The following is a 17,743-nucleotide window of genomic DNA, read 5'->3' on the forward strand; positions in this document are numbered from 1 at the left end:
TATTTTATTACTAATTAAATAATCTATAGTTTTATCAAAAAGTTTATAAATATTATTAATATTTTAAGTAAATTAATAATAAAAGTATTATATAATATATTAATAATAAAATATTTTTATTTAATATTATTATAAAATTATTATAGAATTAAGTTAAAATTATAAAGAATATATTTTATATATAAATTAATAAAAAGAAAAGAATTATAATACTTTTTAAAATAATACTTAATTTTATAACTATTATATTAAGTTAATAATAATAAATTTAACTTTTAAAGACTACAATAAACTATAATTTATATAATTATAAAAAATCTAAAAATAATTAAAATAAGTATATAAATTTATTATAATATATAAGTATATTAGTAAGGGGCTAAGATAGCTAGTATTTTAATAATATATATTAATAAATTTAATACTCTCTTAAATAGAACTTATAGTATATTAGAGGCTATATTAGTAGATTAGTAAGTGTCTTACAAAGTATTATATATAGATTGTAATAAGTAGTATCTTAATATAATAAATTATCTTTTCTATTTCATATCCTATCTATTTATAAGAACCTTGAATGCAGTAAATCCCTTTTCCGACGAACAGATTGTCGCCTCAACTTCGAGCCCGGCCCCTCAATCGGGAACTCCGCCGTATTCTTAAAGACTATCGTACTATCACACCACAAATTCACTGGACTGACCACTGCGCCCCCACTCGCATCAAACACAGCATCTGCAATGCAAGGGCACGGACTGCCTGTTCCCGGCTCATTGGCGTACGCCAACCGATCCGGCAAGTTCAGGTCAATAACCCATTGCCCGGTATTGCTCGCGTTTGCGTACAGCTGCAGGTTGTTGATGTTCTGCTGGCCGCACCGGTCGTTCAGCGTTGATTGCAGCAGCTTGCCGTCTATGCCTTCGAACTGGATGCGATGGCGGTCGCCCGGGCTGCCTTTTTCGGTCCAAACTCCGCCCGAGATCGCATACACGGGCTTGACGAAGATGTCGCAGACCTCGGTGTTGCACGTAGGGTTGTCTGTGGGGTTACCAGTGGCGGGCAGTGCTAGTGGGCCGGCGTCGATGAGTTGCACGGTTGGGTTGCTGGACAACCAGGCTGCTCACAGGGGTCGGATCAGTCACGGGTGTGTTTTTTGATTGTGGGAAAGAAGAGCTCACTGGAGTCCCATGCCACTACCTTGTTTGTCTGCCACCATAACGCTTTGGTTTGTCCGCATTGATTTCCCACGGAAGGTGTGGTGATCACATAGCGCGCTTTTTGAGAGAGAGGCGTACCATCATCGTTCCAACCCCAGGTGCCGCCGCCACCAAACTCCGTGCAGTAAGAAGAATCGATTCCTGTGTTTGTTGTGCCCGCATCCCTTCCAGAGTTTGCCAAAATGCTATTGAGATTGTTGATACATTCAGTGGGCCCTGGCACGTTCCCGCGGGCACCATTGCGCCACCAGGGGAAGACGGCAGGCAAGTAGAGGACCTGACAGCTGTTGACTGTTTCGTTCATTGCGTTGTGTAGGTCTTCGTGACATATGTTGTTGATCGCTGTATTGCAGTCTGCATTGCACAGAGGTGGCGAGTCTTGGTCAGAACAATAATAGGAGAAGCCATCTTGGCCGTTCGTCGGGCTGATGTTTGCTAGTTGCGCGCCTTGACCTGCGACCAGGTATGTTGCTCTGGTAATTAATAAAACTAAGAACGTGGTAGCTGTTGCATACGGCATTTTTGAAATCCAGGTGCGCGGTGATAGTGTTCGTGTTTAAAGTATAAGACCAGGTTCTTGGTCAATACAGTGTGCTCTGCTGGCAAGAATCTGGACAAGACGATATTATCGATTAGTGACACTGATGCATCAGACCTATCTAGCAAGGCTTGGTAAAGCGATACCAGGCAGTGGAGGTCATTTTTTCAAGTCTCAAGTTGTCCGCTCGCGTTCTAACAGTTCATACTGCCGACTCTACAGCAGCTCTACAACAGCGGCACATTGCTCCATGTCAACCTTGACGGTGAACGAAGGTAGAGAAAGGTCTTTAGTAACCACCTTTAGAAGGCTGATATCATACAGTTGGAAATTGCGCATTAAGGTTCGCGATTCATGTGCTCAACCGATCGCTTAAGAAATTGAAACGATCTTGAGACCGGCTGCTGTAAGCGCACCGATTGAATCGACTCCCTGAAATGCAACACAGAATTCAATCTTCGAAGCCAACAAAAGTCGTGGCGGTGCGTGCTTCATATCAAGGCAGCGGGAATGTCTGTTAGTCCTTGCTTAGCTTTTGCGATCTATCGTTCTATCTTCAGAGATGTGTTTCTATTCAAACTCAACCTAATCTCTCGCTCAAGCTTCACTCAGCCACCCGTTACAGTTATAAGCGCGCTTTTTGTTCTGTTGGACTCATACGAATAGTCTATCTGAGCTTCACGATGAGCTTTCTAACATATCACTTTGCTTTCACTGTTCGAACCCCCTGCCGCTTTCGTTTCATTTTTACCGCATTGTTATATCTCTACGGGGCCGACAGCATAAGCTTGATACAGCTGCGCCCGGCGTTCACCGATATGGAGTGTTCTGTACTTGACTCTGATGAGGCTTATATGAGCTTTAAGTTTAATAAAGCCTCTCCTCACAACAAACATTTGATTTGCTATAATGAGACAGCTCCGTGCCGCTTCTCTTCCTTAATAATCTACAGTCTAGTGTCCATAGAATTAGCTTAAACATGCTCGTACCAGCTACCTTGTGCTCTCCTAACAGTCCTTCGTTACCCTCGAAAGTCAGCACCTAACAGCGCAGGGACGGAGGGTTCGACATGTTCCTCCTTCTTTTCCTAGCCACTCTTTTCCCCTCCGCCGGGGCTACTCCTTTGTGTTCAAAATACTACGGACAACCAGACCTCGCTGATTGCCGTAGTCTTCTTTCCCAGGGCGTACTGAAGAGGTACAGGGACAGCAATCGACAATTTCCGTTTGTTCCCGTTGGCTGGGACTTTAACAATCGTCCTTCTCACATTATCTCGCAAAATTGGTCGCGAAATTTCTGGCGACCATTCCCTGAATTCTACCACGCAGGTACGTTCAAGATCGCGTCAGTCGACGTCTTAAAGAACTTGCCCTGCTAAGACCGGGGGAGGCGAACAGATAACGCTCCGGGATGCCTAATGGCGACTCTGCCAGTGGATAACGGGGACCACACAATATTGCCTGAAACAGTAAGATATTCAGAGCTAAATGCCGTCGCTGGTTGGATCACTAGCTTTTGCGTGGGTGCTTCCGGCATCGCGAACGCTCAGAGCATGGGCGGCATAATGAGTACCGGTTAGTACGGACCTGCCGATGCCTGAGACCACTCGCTGAGCTATACCTGCAGGTGACAATGAGCTCATGCGCTTCATCGTATATGCGCCAGATTCAGAAATGGATAAAGGGGCGAAAGAGGATCAGCGAGATAATTTCATTGTCTCGGTGGCGGGAAAGGACTTCAGCGGCAGCGACAGCGAGGCGACAATTTCCGATGAGAGTCTACCGGATACGAACAATGAATATCAAGACCTTGAAGGCGCAGCCAGTGCCTTGCTGGGCTTGAAAGGTCAGGGAACGAGTACCGGGAACGCGGGTGCGCAAACGGCCTCCATGAGCGCCAGCGGCATACGGAGTTTACCCCAAGGATGGGAGCTTGACTTCACAGACACCACATATTTGCAGGGAGCAGAATACAACAAGCTTGAAAGTTTCTGGATGTCCGTCGAGGATTTGGCAATACAACAGTTCAGTAGCACGGCACCGCCGCGCAACAACCTTGCTTTGAAAGCGGATCATTTGCAGCTCCAATTGTCGTCTTCAGGTCCAATAAGCTGGATGTGGGTGTTGGATTTTGCAGTATCAATGCTGGGTGCAGTGCGAGATCAATTCGGGGTCTTATTCAGTGCGGAGGCTTACAGCAATCACTTCGATCTTCCCCCTCTTTCGGCAAAGTTGAGCATTGTCTAGATCGGCGTTGACGGTCACCTTGGAGCTTTTTGTCTCGAACCGTACTTGATAGCTGTGCCAAAATTCGGGTGCGGCTGCCCAAATTGTAATCATCATCCAAGAGATACTGCATAATGCCACGCGGCGCTTTGAAGGTTTGATTGTTTGATGTCTTCCATGGGTATCTTCCAGCTTCCTTGCGGTTTTATCGTCTACCTCGAATAGGCTCTCACGTACACTGGCCGTGCCTCCCTACGCGGGACGATTTGCGGCGCAACGTCCTATTCAAAGACGTGGCCTTCAAAAGAAGCAGATGGACATCGCTCAAAAGCGCAAAGCGCTCTTGCCGAAGATCCTAGAGAGTGGGTTAGCGGCATTAATAACTTTGAAAGAAACATGCAGCAGTATGCAGGCAGAGATCGCCTCACTCGAGGCAGATCCGACAACGATTGGTCCAGAAAACCATGGTGGCAGTGATCGTCCAAACGAAACGGCGTCAGAGCAGGAGGACCCCAAAAGCCCACAGGGTTTACAAGAACCCGAGCAGCATACAAACCAGCATGTGTATGGGGACTCAGAGCGTCTTGCCGCGGACGATGAAGACACGAGTGATACGATTCGGTCCGGAACGCCTCACCCAGAGGAGGACATCCTTGGTGACACCCTTGCCGATGACTTGGCTTCAGACGTAAGTCAAGAAGTTCAGCCATCCTCGGAAAACCAGATCGACCCTGCACAGCAGCCAGCTCAACACTATATCCGACACCAGGACACAATCTTGCAGCCACAGATCGCAGATCCCCACCACCCTCACCAACACCAGCAACCTGTCGATTCCCAGTCCCTGCCTGATGCCCCCCAAGAGCCTGCACAGCAAGAGTCTGCACCTCAGGGGCTCGCGCCTCAAGAGCTTAGACAGGATCCCAATCACGAGGAATCAAACCTGCCTCTTCATCTAAATGTCCGCCAAATGAATGAACGACGTCAGGCGAGGGCTCAAAGTAATTCACCTCCACCACCCGAGCTCCAGCCAATCATCCAACAGCACATACAAGCACAGCAGCTAATACCACGACAGCGACTGGCTACACATGCCATGCCCGTGCCCATCATCCACAACAACCTCCTTATCCCACGTCAAGACTATCGCTTAAGACAAATTAGGGGGCTGATGCAGAACCATCAAATTGACCTTACTGAGTTGTTTCGGATGCTAGGTTCCACTCATACTGAATTTCGAATATCGTAGCCGTTCCTTCTCGATAACATCTCAATCCCCAGAAGTCCTGCTTGCGTCCTTTGGACAATTCTCGCCACTACATCATCCAAACTTTTCATATCCTTGCTCCTAAGGACCACCTTCCGGCACTGTGAACTCGTCATAAGACCGACAATTCGGCGACGAACAGTCCCAGCCGGGATAAAAGGGATGGAATACAAGCCATCCGTGGCGTTTCCTAATCCATCAACATCGCATTAGTTTCCAAGATCAAGCGCACGGGGTTCAACTCACAGGCCTTGGCTGTCCAAAATAAAGTTAGCACCCCCAATCGTGACATTCCTACTCGGAGCCTGCTGGACCATTATCGTCAACTCCCAGGGCACCGGCACCGTTTCCCCCACTGCTGTGGAAGAATAACAGTATAGATTAGCCTGCAGAGGTGAGTCTGGGCCCAAGTCTGCGTCGCAAGCTGCGACGGGTTAGTCGGGGAGATTGGCTGGCTTGACTGCGATGCGGAAGTGGGAGTCGTCGGGTGTTTTGGGGACTTGGACTTCGGTGACGATGAATGCGTCTTCGGCGCATATGAGTTGTGACAGATGGAGGAGGAGGATCGTTAGAGTAGGAGGGAAAAATCTGAATTGCATGGTTGGGTATAGTGGATGCAGGTGGTCGTTTTTGCGAGGTGTAGTAGCAGTGCGTTCGTTAGAACATTGACAGGAGAGTTGTTTAAGTATTTCAGGAATGGTATATAGATCAGTATTAGAGGCTGCGACCTGAGATATATTTAGGTGTACTGGAAGGTTTCGGATTATAATTGTCTGTTCTTTTAGCCGCACTTGTGAGCCTTGTTTAATTTTGTTACAAAATGACCCGCATAGAGCGCATCAAGTAATCGAGGATGTGGTAGAGTTGGCTACAGAGAGTCAAGTTCCACTGAACATCGGTGTCAACTTCATTTCACCAATCAGGTCAATGTCAATGGTCAGTCGGCTACTAGTGTACGCTTTCTAGGGTCATTTCCGAAGTATGGCGTCTCAAATGGGTACACGCGACCCGTCAAGGTTTGGAGGCTGGAAATAGAACCCGTGTTGCTAAAATTCAACGCTTAAACGTTTTAAGATCTTAAAACTTTCTTCAGGTAAAATGTCTATGGCAAGTGTTAGCATTTAAGAGCACTCTCTTCACGCACGTCGCTGTAGACATTCTTAAGTATTATCAAAGTCTAAAGTGACAACAACCTTGCGATATCCCAGTCTTAGAGCAGTGCTGACTACTAAATCTTTCTCCATGGCTCTGATGCATGAGGTTTAGATCGCAGCAGCTTCATAGGCAGGTGGTGTTGTACAAGCGTCTGCATTGTTTTGATATGACTGCTGCGAAAAGGCTACGGAGAGAAAGCTTGCTGCTCTCTGCCATCGAGCCCGCTGTTGAAATCGGAGGAATATTCCAATTTGGCAAGTTCCTGCCTCTTTCAATAATTCATGGTTCGCGCTCCATCTTGGTGACGAGTTCTTTCAAATCATGCGCTAGGTCTTTTAACATTGATACGAAGAGCATATTCCTGACTCGAGAGCAACAACGGCGTAGACCACCTAGAAGGTTATACTTATGCCCATTTTTTCTAGAAGTTCAAGTACATGATCAAACCGTGTGAGGGTCTCTAGGGTCTTATCGGCCTTAGCGACAAACAAAGACATCTGTTGTAGATCCACAAATACAGAGTCTGAACAAGTGGTCGAGTATTAAAAGCGGAACCAGAGCAGCGCAAGTGTAAGCTGTCGTCGATGTGAAATGCCTCCAAGTCTAGAACAGTGAAAGCATGGCTGGTGATGTACATCTGGCGAGCTTCTTGAGCCACGATGCTGTTGAATGATTGCACAAGCAAGGCATTGCGCGATGGGAACTGTGTCTTTTCAGTCTCCATGGAACTCTGTCTCTCAACACTATGCTCTTTGGTCTTATCAGCTGTTGTCAACATGGAACGAGTGAAATATTTCATGAAAAATGAGGAATTCTTACCTATGCAAGCGGAATTCGATTTGGAGAACATGTGTCCATAGATTTTGTCGCGAAAGGAAACAGGAGGCACGATTGGTCTCAAAGTCCTTGTGAAAGGTACTTTGAAAAGAAGAAACCGAACGAGAGTCGGTCATGAATTTGTAGGCACTAGTTCTTCCTGACTGCGTCAACACCATATTGTTAACCAGGGCAGCCCACAAACGACCAGCTCATCTATATCAACACGCTTCGCTTGTCAGAACAGTAAGGTATTCTATGTCTATTGGTGAACCGAAGCGTTCTTTGTCTGTTAAACAATTCGACAAAAAAGAATGTATTTAGCAGGGACCTTACGGCTATAGTACCCACGCAAATAGTTCCAACTCACTACTATCTAAATACGAGGGAAGCCTTCCCTGTGTGCTGAACAGCGCCCCCTTCACTGCTGCAGTGAGGCAGAGACAGTCTTAAATAGAGTAGTGGCTGACTCCACTTCGAACTTGCACAAACGAGCCAGCTCTCTAAGTGTGGAGTTGCGATGTGGCCTGGTGAGTCAATCAGCATAGAGATCGTGCCACGAACTGATTCTGCAAGGCAAAATTCGATAGACACCAAATTCTCGCATAGCGAGGAATTTGCGACAACAAATAAGGCCCTTTGATCAATACCTCGCTATGCCATCCACAAGAGGAGAGTGCTGCAGATGAAGCACTCGGCTTTAATCCCATGCGTCTGGGCGGGGTCAGATCGTACCAATACCTTAGTATCACGTTGATTTGGGTGAACAACGATGTGTGACCTTGCGCTCAGCCGCATGAAGCGACGGAACTTGAAGAATACTCTACACCTCCAGACGAAGAATGAATAATCTATGTGGCACAAGATTGGGATGCATCCACTACCAACAAGAAGGCTTACACTTCAGAATGGACCCAAGAAGTGCTATCAACGTAGATCACGCAGAGACGAGGTGATATTTACTTACTTCTAGCTCCCACTTAGAAACCGAACCACAAATGCCACGGAACCCTTATCCATTACCAAAGCCACAGCACCCTCGTCCAGATCTCCCTTGCCGCGCTTAAGTACGGAATCCATAGCATCTCCATTATAGCTAACAGCAGCGTCGACATTTTTACCTTGCTTAGTACTTCGCTCTTCCCAGCTCATGCGGCCGTTTTTGCTCGGGGTTCCACTACTTAGTACACGTGGCTAAGGTATTTCTCGTAGTTGGCATAGCCTTAGCATTGGCGCTTACAAGAAGGTTTTCGGGTTTGTGAATATGTCGGTTGGCGTTTGGCATGAGCAAATCACGCGAGGTAGATAAGGCGCGAGTACAGCAATCAGGCAATGTGGATGGATCTGACTGACAATCGCAGTTGTGGGGTAAGGATCATCATGGGACGTGGTGGTACTTTGTGGCTGGATCCTGTGCGAGGCGATGCGGGCTTAGCTAGATAGTTTCGCTGGGATAGTGATGAGCGTTTGACCGTCCCGATCAGATTTGCATGGTTTGACTGAAAGATTGGCATGGCCCCAGAGTGGTTCATCGTCCATGGCAAAGGGTCAAGATAGCTTTCTGTACCTTCGGGTACTCTGTTGTCAATGAATTCAACGCTTGCAGAACGCTCTGCGCCACTCACGGCTGAAGAGCAACTTGGCTTGCTTCTGTGGCTTTCGCAACGGAGCAGATGAAAGGCGTGAGTTCGAGCAATGATTGAACCCATGCCGTGGTCGCATAAGCGACGTTGCTGTCGCTCTCGCGTAGGGTCTACTCTTGTTTCAGCGCGACAGAACTGATTCTTCTGCAATTGATCACCGCAGTAGTCGCACAATGAACGCGGTGCGTGGTCTGCGAGGGCATGTCGCCTCAACAGCCGAGTGTTCCTAAGCAACTATTGATACGATCAAGAAAGGGTTGACGGCTGCTGCCATGGCCACTATAGTATCTTTGGTCCCAACCTGCAAGTCGTGCTTCCCCTTCCACGCTCCAATTTGGGTTTCCTTCTCCCGCGTTTGCCTTCGACATTGCTTGCTTGTAATTTACCTCGGATCAAGTCCTGGGATAGGACGAGCGGCTGCATGTACTTAGCTCTTGAACGCACCCTGCTTCAGCGCTCAACAGGGGTCGATCTAGTGGAGCAGGCCGTGCACATTTGTGGTAAGGCTTGGCCTAGCCCAGCGCCGCCGACTGCACAGCAACCCGAAGAAGCCTGTAGCTTGTATCCCAACTCTTTGAATGTTGCAGCGTCTCTTTCTGTGTCTCACCATTTTCAATACGCTTCCATTCGTGCTTTGGAAGACCTCAAAACAACATACGCTGCGTGAGGGAGTCCTTGTGGAATGGGTAGGTCTGCTCCTCCCAAATTTATTCTTTGTAGTGGCCGAGGCTCTTGAGGGGTCATGCGTGATAGGTTTCAGGTATTGGAGACATCGACGGAGAATCTGGTGGGTATGTGAGTCAGCGTTGACCTCGAGCCTATGCGCTCAGCACTTTTCAAGCGTACTGTATTTGCGTCCTCTTCTGCTGATTCTTGCCTGATTTCCAGGCCGGCCATCTGGCTGCAGGCACGGTCTGGTGTCTCCAGTTCATGCTCGCGAGCCAAGAACAGCCTGACGACGGCTCTGACGCGGTGGTTGGCTACCACTGTCAAGATTGCGCATCAACAAGATGGAGCAGGTGAATGGCGCTCTGCACCGACGCTTGTGGTCCCTTGTTCATCATTCCTGACTCTCGTGGCTTATCTTTCAGCTCCATTGTGACTACGGCACGCGTGAAGAACGTCTTGGGATACGTGGAGGCCTTCTGCTCTTCGTTCTGGTCTTCGCGCTGGGGTGAAGTTCCGGCGTGGCCAGCATCTCAGTCTGCTGTGAGGGTGGCTGTAGCGGCTTGATGAGCGTGTGACGGGACTTTCGGCGGCATTGAGGGTTCATGAGACTCTGTAGGATAGATGTAAAGGATAGGACTTACTCGTGACACAGATCTTGCGAGTCAAATGCCAAGATATGTATCTTGGCATCTCGTCATGGCTTGGCAGACAAAATCGTCTTCCGGCGTCTCTTTACGTCCTACTTGAGAAACAATGAAGTCAACGAAAAGAGAACACTGGTACTACGAGCCTTCCGTTTGCGTCACTACACCTCTATATCACCAAGATTTGGTGTTACCTCTCTAGTTCCTTCCATCCTACCTTACTCTTCTTGCCCTCAATCAACCGGCCAAGTCTTGGCACTTTGCCCCGCGACCGCTGACTCATCTATTTATGTCCGAAGTTTACTTCACTTCCGCGTCTGGAGGTGAATTTCCCCTTTACCATTTCACCTCTCTTCTCACTCTCAATTCTTCCTTCCACATGCCACGATCATCGTCTTCAGCTCACGCCGCATCTGTCGCTGAGTATCCAGCTGGGACGGACGGTCTGAAAGAATCGTCACGCAAACGCGCCCGCTGTGACTCTCCGTCATCTCCATTGCCCCACCACGAGTCTCAAAATTTGATCCTTCCTGACCTGACTTCAATTGGACATTCTCCAAATCGGACTCCTGACCCACTGCTACCTAGCGACTCCGAGCATTCCGTGGCATCGTCCGATTCTTCGGTAGGTGTCTGACATGCAAGCTTCAGCAATTCCAGCTAAGAAATCATAGTCGTCGTGGGGTGAAGTCATCGTCCCCCAGACTATAGAGGAATTTTTCGGGCAGAGCAAGCACTCTTCGGCAGCTGAGACTACTGCATCATCAAAGGAGCACTCGCATGACGAAAGCGCTAACGAGCAAGCATCGGAACGCGAAGACTCACAAGGCGAGACATCACACGGTCCACCATTTTACGTCGATCCAAGCACTATGACGACCCTTCAGGTTCGCGAAGCCGTCAAGCGTAGCGATTACAACATCAATGATTACGATGCAGCACGCAGGATAGGGGCTGGTGTAGTGACCAAGGCCAACGGAATCGTAGATAAGAGAAGGATCTCCGACTTCTCACCACTAGCTTCGAAGGTCAAAGAAACAGTCGAGGAGAATAGTAACGTCAACGAAAAGACCTTCATTGTAGAGCTACACTACGCACTGCTGAGCAAGACGCCTGAGCGCAAAGTTCCAAAGGCAAGTAGCGCTACACCGTCTCCTGCCTCCTTTGATGCGTTCGATCGCCGATATGCGTCTCCCATTCGTTTTGGAGCGCCGATCAGCTGACGAATTTAATGTCCAGGATCAAGATCTGACAGAAGAGGAGTTGATGGATGCGCACAACTGGATTGAAGCGGAGTGGAAAAAGGACTTCCTCAAGGCCTTATGGGACATTGATTATCTCTCTGAGGCCAAGCCTAAGATTACCACTGGCAATGAATGGTGGGACAAGATTATCGCAACCTTTCCCAGAGTCAAAGATTCCAGGCCCGACATTTCCTGGGGATACCATGCCGGCGCATTCACAAAGACGCAGAAAGACACTCTGAATGCGCTTGGTTGCCGTTTCACGACCCCCGAAGTCTACCTCCAGTTCCTGGCTTGGGAAGCCAAATGCCTCAATGCGCCAATCGAAGATGCAGAGAATCAGGCACTTGGCGGCGGCTCCACCAAAGTCAATGCGCGTCGTCGCCTGGGGAAAGCTGCCGACCGTGTTCGTACTGCCAAAGCCATTGCCGCCAAGAAGAATGTGCCTCCAGTGGAGTATCCACGCGCGGATCCTGTAAGTACTCACAGCGCACAATGGCTCCTTAGGCAGGCGAACAACTCACACGATTGGCAGGACTCAATCGCCTTCTCTCTCGCCGTCGCCACTCAAAGCTGTAACCTCTTTGTCCATTGGTGTGAAGAAGTGAACCCTGTGTATGAAAAATGGCATATGACTTTCCTTCGAGACTATAGCTTCCACCAGACCGATCGGATCGCACTTCTTCATCATAACCTCGATAATATAATGGATTGGGGTGTCGGGGCACGCAAGCGCAAGATCCTTGAGGACTTGGACCTCATCTTGGACAACGAGCCGCCGATCAGTGACATCGTGCTATCCCCTGCGAAGAAGCAGCCGCCCGCAAAGAAACAGAAGACGCACGATGATAGGGTGGAGGGAGGGGATGGAGCGGCGGCATTGGTATAGTGAAGGTGAGCATTGCATATGGAAGGCGACGATTGCCACTGTCGGCCTGCCAAACCGCCAAATTTGGCCCATATAACTCGTGTTGCTAATGTCATTAGCACGACAACTATTGTTGACTGTGGCAATGCGCCATAGGTCCATCCTAATTCGCCGGCACGAACCGGCTGAAGATGCATGTATCATAATTCCAGCATAGCGAGGCAGCAATCAAGTGCTGACGCTGCCTATCATTATACACCTTCTTTGTGCCTCTTGCTGAATTGCGCAAAACCCGACTTATCATAGATGCACTTCAGATTAATAGAAGCAGGCCCCTAACGCGATGACAGCGACCAACATTTGCCGAAAGCAGACGATCGAGGGAACATTACTGCCTCTTAAGGCCTACCGCATGCTCTCTTGTTAGCCTCTCTCTGGACTCTTGTCCCAAGCAGCCTGCTAATTAACTAGCAAGTACGCCGACAGCAGCACCTGGTACTGTCGAGTTGTGTTCAAGTCACTGGTGGGTTATGCTGCAATTTGCCGGATAGGTTAATGAAAGCAAAGCGTTAGCACGTATGCGCTTATCATGCGAGACATAAACACCAACGTTTCGACATTCTTGCACCCAAAAACTAACAGCGTTAACAATTGGAGAGTCTCCTGTTGGAACTTGAGACTGCGGGGTTGGTATATTGTCTGGTTTGGTCTTTTGTGGCGGAATCTTTTATTGGCCGTTCAATGAGGAGGTCACCATAAATGATCGGACATCCGCCCTCTGTATTGATAGAACGTCCAGCGGAGAACTCACTGATAGCCCGAGATAGAGCTACCGATTACTGTAGCCAGCTTTCTCTTCGCCTTCACACAATGCTTCCTTCCAGCATATACCCAACCGGTCGCAAATTCCACATCATCACCCAAGTAAGTACCGTCACTTTTCTCAGTACTACTCCTGGCCGCCCATACTAAGTCTCAGCCCCAACCCATCACCGTTAGCGTCCCCTGAACTGATATCTTACAAAATCATCGGCGGATTTACGTTCTACCCCCTCAGGGACTACAGATACTTTATCGACCACCAACTCGACGTCATCAAGACCGGCATCAGGAACTACGGGCGCGACACAGCCACCCGCGACGACGATTACACCGAAAGCTCCACCGTCGGATTCTCAAATCTCAAATTCTGGGTTGGAGGGTGCGCAGCATGGGCTCGGCAACTCATAAGAGCGCACTCATGCAACTTGCTGTAAATTGATGGACTTATTATATTGTAGAGGCCGTTAGTAAGTAAGACCACTGGGGCAAAAGAGGGGAAGTCCAAGGTATTCCACCCCGCGAGAGGATGAGCGCACAGAACACCCTCCAAGCCTCGGACGTGCAACGTGACCGGGGATATCCGCAACAATCATGCATAAGATCGACATTCCAGGAACTGAACCGAGATTGCAGAAATTTAACCGAGATCGACTGCCAAACATGCCCGAAAAGTCGATGCAGGGTCAATGGACGGCGTCCTGTCATTCCTCGGCATTGTCTCTGAGTGGAAGGAATGGTGTGCATGATTAGTGGAGTAGCGGACTCACCCCATGGAAATGCTCGGAGACGAGCATCTACGAGCATTGAGCGAGGTGGCCTGACTTTAAGGGTATAAAGAAGGGTACATTACGGGAGTGTTATACTTATCAGAAACTTTGGTAATCCTTTCTTCCATCTTAGCAGATCAGTGCCGCAACTTCCATCATGTCTGTTCTACCGGAGGGTCCAATCTGGTTCCAACATGAGTCGTTGAAGCGTCCAGGCTATGATCCTGCTGACCCCGATCAGTTCTACAATTTCATGCTCGTAGAAGTCGTAGTCAACAAGGAGACAGCGCACAAACAAGGCATCATGGGATGGCAGTATCATCTTCGAACAAAAGAGCACATTGTAGGCTATGAGCCTTACGATTGTAAGGGAATCGATCTTACTCGGCACCCCAGAAGTGACTAACAAGACTTTCTTCGTACTCTGGATCCTGGCTCGCCCAACACTCAGGTCAACTATAAAAGGTGGCAATACATGTCCGTTATGTACGGCCCAGAAGCGAAGACCCTCACCAAAAGAATCAAGATGACAAGCGCCGTCAGCAGGGGTGATATGATCGGAAAGGGTGCTAAGGCTCCACGAGTCTTTCTCGTTCCAGTCCCAATGCCGAACTCTGCGGAACAATATGTGTGGTTCGATCTTACTTTTCCCTTGCGTGCGATTTATCTGCCTCGCCAGCATCAAGTCGACGGTGGAGCGAACAAGGAGTGGTGCATTTTTCAGCACCTCTCTTTCCGCTTGCGCTCACTCGGCCTTAACGCCTATGTGAAGTCTGGCGAGAAGGCTATCACCGCCGAGGAGCGGAACAACTTCACTGTAAGCATGGACAACGGGAAGTACTCCTCTGGTGATGATTTCCTCCTCAAAAAGATTGAGACTCTGTCGGACCCACAAGGCAACAACAAGGTAGTTTCGGCTGTGGAAGGGTTAATTCCCAAGAGTCCGGCCGCCAACTCGACGAAATCAGTGTCGGAGCTGAAAGATATGCGAACGAAAGCAGATCCATCACTCCGCCAGGAGCTCGAAAAGAAAATGGCCGAGCTGTGCGAGGTAACCCGGTTCACTAGAAACAACGCGAATAAAGCTTGGGCGGCAAAGTATGGAGAACTTCAGGCGGCACTCAAGGTCTACGAAGACCGCCAAGATGAAGAAATTGAAAAGACGAGACAAGAGTTGCAGGCAGTCGCTAAATCATTCGGAGTAAAGGGTGGTGACGTGTCATATGTCAACATCATGACCGCGCTGGACCGTAAAGCAAAGGTTGTCAAAGCGAAAATCCGAGATTTTGATGCACAGCCGCATGAACCACCGTTAAAGGAGGAAGAGGAAAAAGCGTTGCAAGAGAAGAACAAGACGTTCGACGATACCATGACCAAGACTCGACAGATCGACCGCGAGCTACAAGATGCGCGGAAGAATCGTTTGAAGATGAACACATACAACCGGCAGGCAGTCACGCTGAATCGGGATGAGCAGCTCGGCTGGGGCATTCGGAAAGGGTGGATCGCACGATTCGACCCAGCTCTGATCTACCACAGCACCATGATCCCGCGCGGCTGGCTCTTGGACGAATACCAATCGCCGTACAGCGGCGTCGACATCTTCGACGAGAAATCCATCGACGTGACCTTCGAGCAGCAAAAAGACGAAGAAATCATCACGATGAATGAAGACCGTGCCACCGATCTGGCCGAAATGCTCAGCAAGGAGTGGGGCGCGCGTCTGACCTACGATGATACGCCCATCGAGCCCGATTTCGTCTGGGGGGTGGTGAATTCCATCGCGCAGATTGGTTTGGGTTTGATACCGGGGTGGGGCCCTTTGCTTGTGTACGGGGAGACGGTGCTGTATAATCTGATTTTTACGGATAGTTTTAGTAAGATTGCTAGTGGTGATGGCGAGCAGATCAAGGAGATATCGGCGGCGAGTTTGACGCTGCTTGTCGAGAGTAGAGGCCATCTTAGTAGTGTGGTAAGATCGAGGCAGGCGAGTGATGTTCAGGCTTTGATTATACAGGGCGTCAGATGAGAAATGCAGAGGAAGGTTACTGTTGAAAGCAAGGTTTTCAAGTCGGCAACAAGGGTAAGTTGAATCATTTCGAAGCGTAGTCTTGTCGATGCCAGCGGTCATTATATTCATTCGTATCTGACAATTCAATATCTTGAACATCCACATCCTGGAGTACGTTTATGTTTAGTTTCAGTATAGTAAGTAGGCACCTAGGGGACCCTGTGCTTAACTATAGTTGAAGCTGGATCGCAATGCTCTTCTCCAAGTTGGTTGACAGGTTTCTAGAATTTAGAACGCATGTTTGATCAGTAGCGGATCTTCAATACTTTATGGACACAGCAGTACTGTTACTCGCTCATTATTTGACAGTGATGCAGGTCTTGTTCTCAATGCTATTTTCAGCAAGCGACTTGAATATTCTCCAAGAATAGTGGTAAAAATGCGCTTAAGCGCCAAACTTAGAGATGCACCTCGCGCTATGCAACAGGTACGAGATCGTGCAGAATAACCATTAGAGCCTATGATCTCTTCTCGCCTGGTTGGAGAATGGGTCAAGATATTGCCCTGTCTTAACGAAGGCTGTGCCGTGAGACATTACCTTAGTAGAATATCAGCACGCGCCCCGCATCTCACCATCTTTGAAGAGATTTTCACATCTTTTCTTTTGAACAGAAGGACTTTGGAGCACCATAGAAGATGCTATTCCTAGGAATTATAGCTTTGTTGTTGACCTTCGCACACATCGCCACAACCTTCCCCGCAACTTCCATCACTAATACCACGCTTAAACAAAGTAGCACCGCAGCATTGTAAGCCTGGCAAAGAAATTAACAGCCCGCACTAACAGGCATTAACGTAGAAATTTATCACAACTATTCCCAGTCCCAGGCACAGACCTAGAAGTAGAGATAAGATATCTAGAAACTTCATATCCAGAAAACACAGCCAACATGGCGGCCCTCCTTGACCAATTCTACCACGAGCTCGAACAACATAGCGGCGGAGGTCAAGTAGAAATTGCGGAATTCGCTCACAGAGGCGATCTTCAAGTCGCTCTCAGGCCCGTAGTTGGTACTAGACTAACTTATTCCGAGGCCTCAGAAGCCATTTACGAGCTGAGGTACCAGGTGCTTCTGATGAGTGTGGCAAGGAGTTTTGAGTTTCTTATCCGCGCTGGTGTTGGCCCGCTGGTGGCTGTGGGGAATATAGATAATGATTATGATCGATGATAATTAATATTTGGAGATACAAAACAAAAGCTCAATTTGACAACCCTATTGCCAGTCCCTAGGACATATCTCAAGATTAGGATTCATTTCGAAGAACATCGTTATCAAGTATCTACCGCTAACACCGCCTAACTCATTCAAACGTCTGCGGGCGATAAGCTCGCCGCATTCGGCGCAAAAGAGTTAGAGTACTCCAAGCTAGTCTCTAACCCTCCTCGAATTCATCAAATACCTTGGAGGTCTCTAGTCATAGGGAATTTGAGGGACGTCGTACTTGATAGATAGATAACAACGGACCACCTTCACTTCAACCTCATTAATATCGAAAAATTCCTTGCAGATGGCATAATAACTAGAAATATAACGAGAAATTACAAGGCTCAACCAAGTATCTTGAACAACATTGCAAAGTATAACAAGCTTGCGTTCTCTACATTAACATCGACTGGCGCACAGTCTTGCTATCTAGCTATCCACGTATCAACGACCACCATTTCCAACACCCTGTCTCTTCAGCTTAAAGCTGGGGACAGATGTTATATTGATACTAATTGTAGTTACACACAAGTATCTTTGAAGCGTTCCCACTATAATAGTGGCCCTAACTTCTATTGGTAGTTTGTAGCTT

At 48.2% G+C, this 17,743-nt stretch overlaps 5 protein-coding genes across 5 annotated transcripts; 4 read left to right on the forward strand and 1 right to left on the reverse strand.

Moving 5' to 3' along the window:
- Nucleotides 1-562: 562 nt before the first annotated feature.
- Nucleotides 563-1,737, reverse strand: KY384_008002 (uncharacterized protein; the record flags this gene model as incomplete). The annotated part of the gene is made up of 2 exons (XM_044816491.1): nucleotides 563-1,116; nucleotides 1,143-1,737. 2 exons carry the CDS (start codon nucleotides 1,735-1,737, stop codon nucleotides 563-565), a joined length of 1,149 nt encoding a protein of 382 aa, XP_044666541.1.
- A 1,570-nt stretch (nucleotides 1,738-3,307) lies between these two features.
- Nucleotides 3,308-4,001, forward strand: KY384_008003 (uncharacterized protein; the record flags this gene model as incomplete). The annotated part of the gene is made up of 2 exons (XM_044816492.1): nucleotides 3,308-3,329; nucleotides 3,382-4,001. The coding sequence occupies 2 exons, from the start codon at nucleotides 3,308-3,310 to the stop codon at nucleotides 3,999-4,001; spliced, it is 642 nt and encodes a 213-aa protein (XP_044666542.1).
- Nucleotides 4,002-4,293: 292 nt separating this feature from the next.
- Nucleotides 4,294-5,229, forward strand: KY384_008004 (uncharacterized protein; the record flags this gene model as incomplete). The annotated part of the gene is made up of 1 exon (XM_044816493.1): nucleotides 4,294-5,229. The coding sequence occupies one exon, from the start codon at nucleotides 4,294-4,296 to the stop codon at nucleotides 5,227-5,229; it is 936 nt and encodes a 311-aa protein (XP_044666543.1).
- A 5,324-nt stretch (nucleotides 5,230-10,553) lies between these two features.
- Nucleotides 10,554-12,307, forward strand: KY384_008005 (uncharacterized protein; the record flags this gene model as incomplete). The annotated part of the gene is made up of 3 exons (XM_044816494.1): nucleotides 10,554-10,799; nucleotides 10,849-11,298; nucleotides 11,414-12,307. The coding sequence occupies 3 exons, from the start codon at nucleotides 10,554-10,556 to the stop codon at nucleotides 12,305-12,307; spliced, it is 1,590 nt and encodes a 529-aa protein (XP_044666544.1).
- Nucleotides 12,308-14,032: 1,725 nt separating this feature from the next.
- On the forward strand, nucleotides 14,033-15,904 carry KY384_008006 (uncharacterized protein; the record flags this gene model as incomplete). Its single annotated transcript, XM_044816495.1, is given in 2 exon segments — nucleotides 14,033-14,273; nucleotides 14,286-15,904. The coding sequence occupies 2 exon segments, from the start codon at nucleotides 14,033-14,035 to the stop codon at nucleotides 15,902-15,904; spliced, it is 1,860 nt and encodes a 619-aa protein (XP_044666545.1).
- Between the last annotated feature and the right edge of the window lie 1,839 nt (nucleotides 15,905-17,743).

This window comes from Bacidia gigantensis (genome assembly GCF_019456465.1).
Source record: "Bacidia gigantensis strain McMullin 20006 chromosome Unknown contig_283, whole genome shotgun sequence".
Taxonomy (NCBI): Eukaryota; Fungi; Ascomycota; class Lecanoromycetes; order Lecanorales; family Ramalinaceae; genus Bacidia; species Bacidia gigantensis.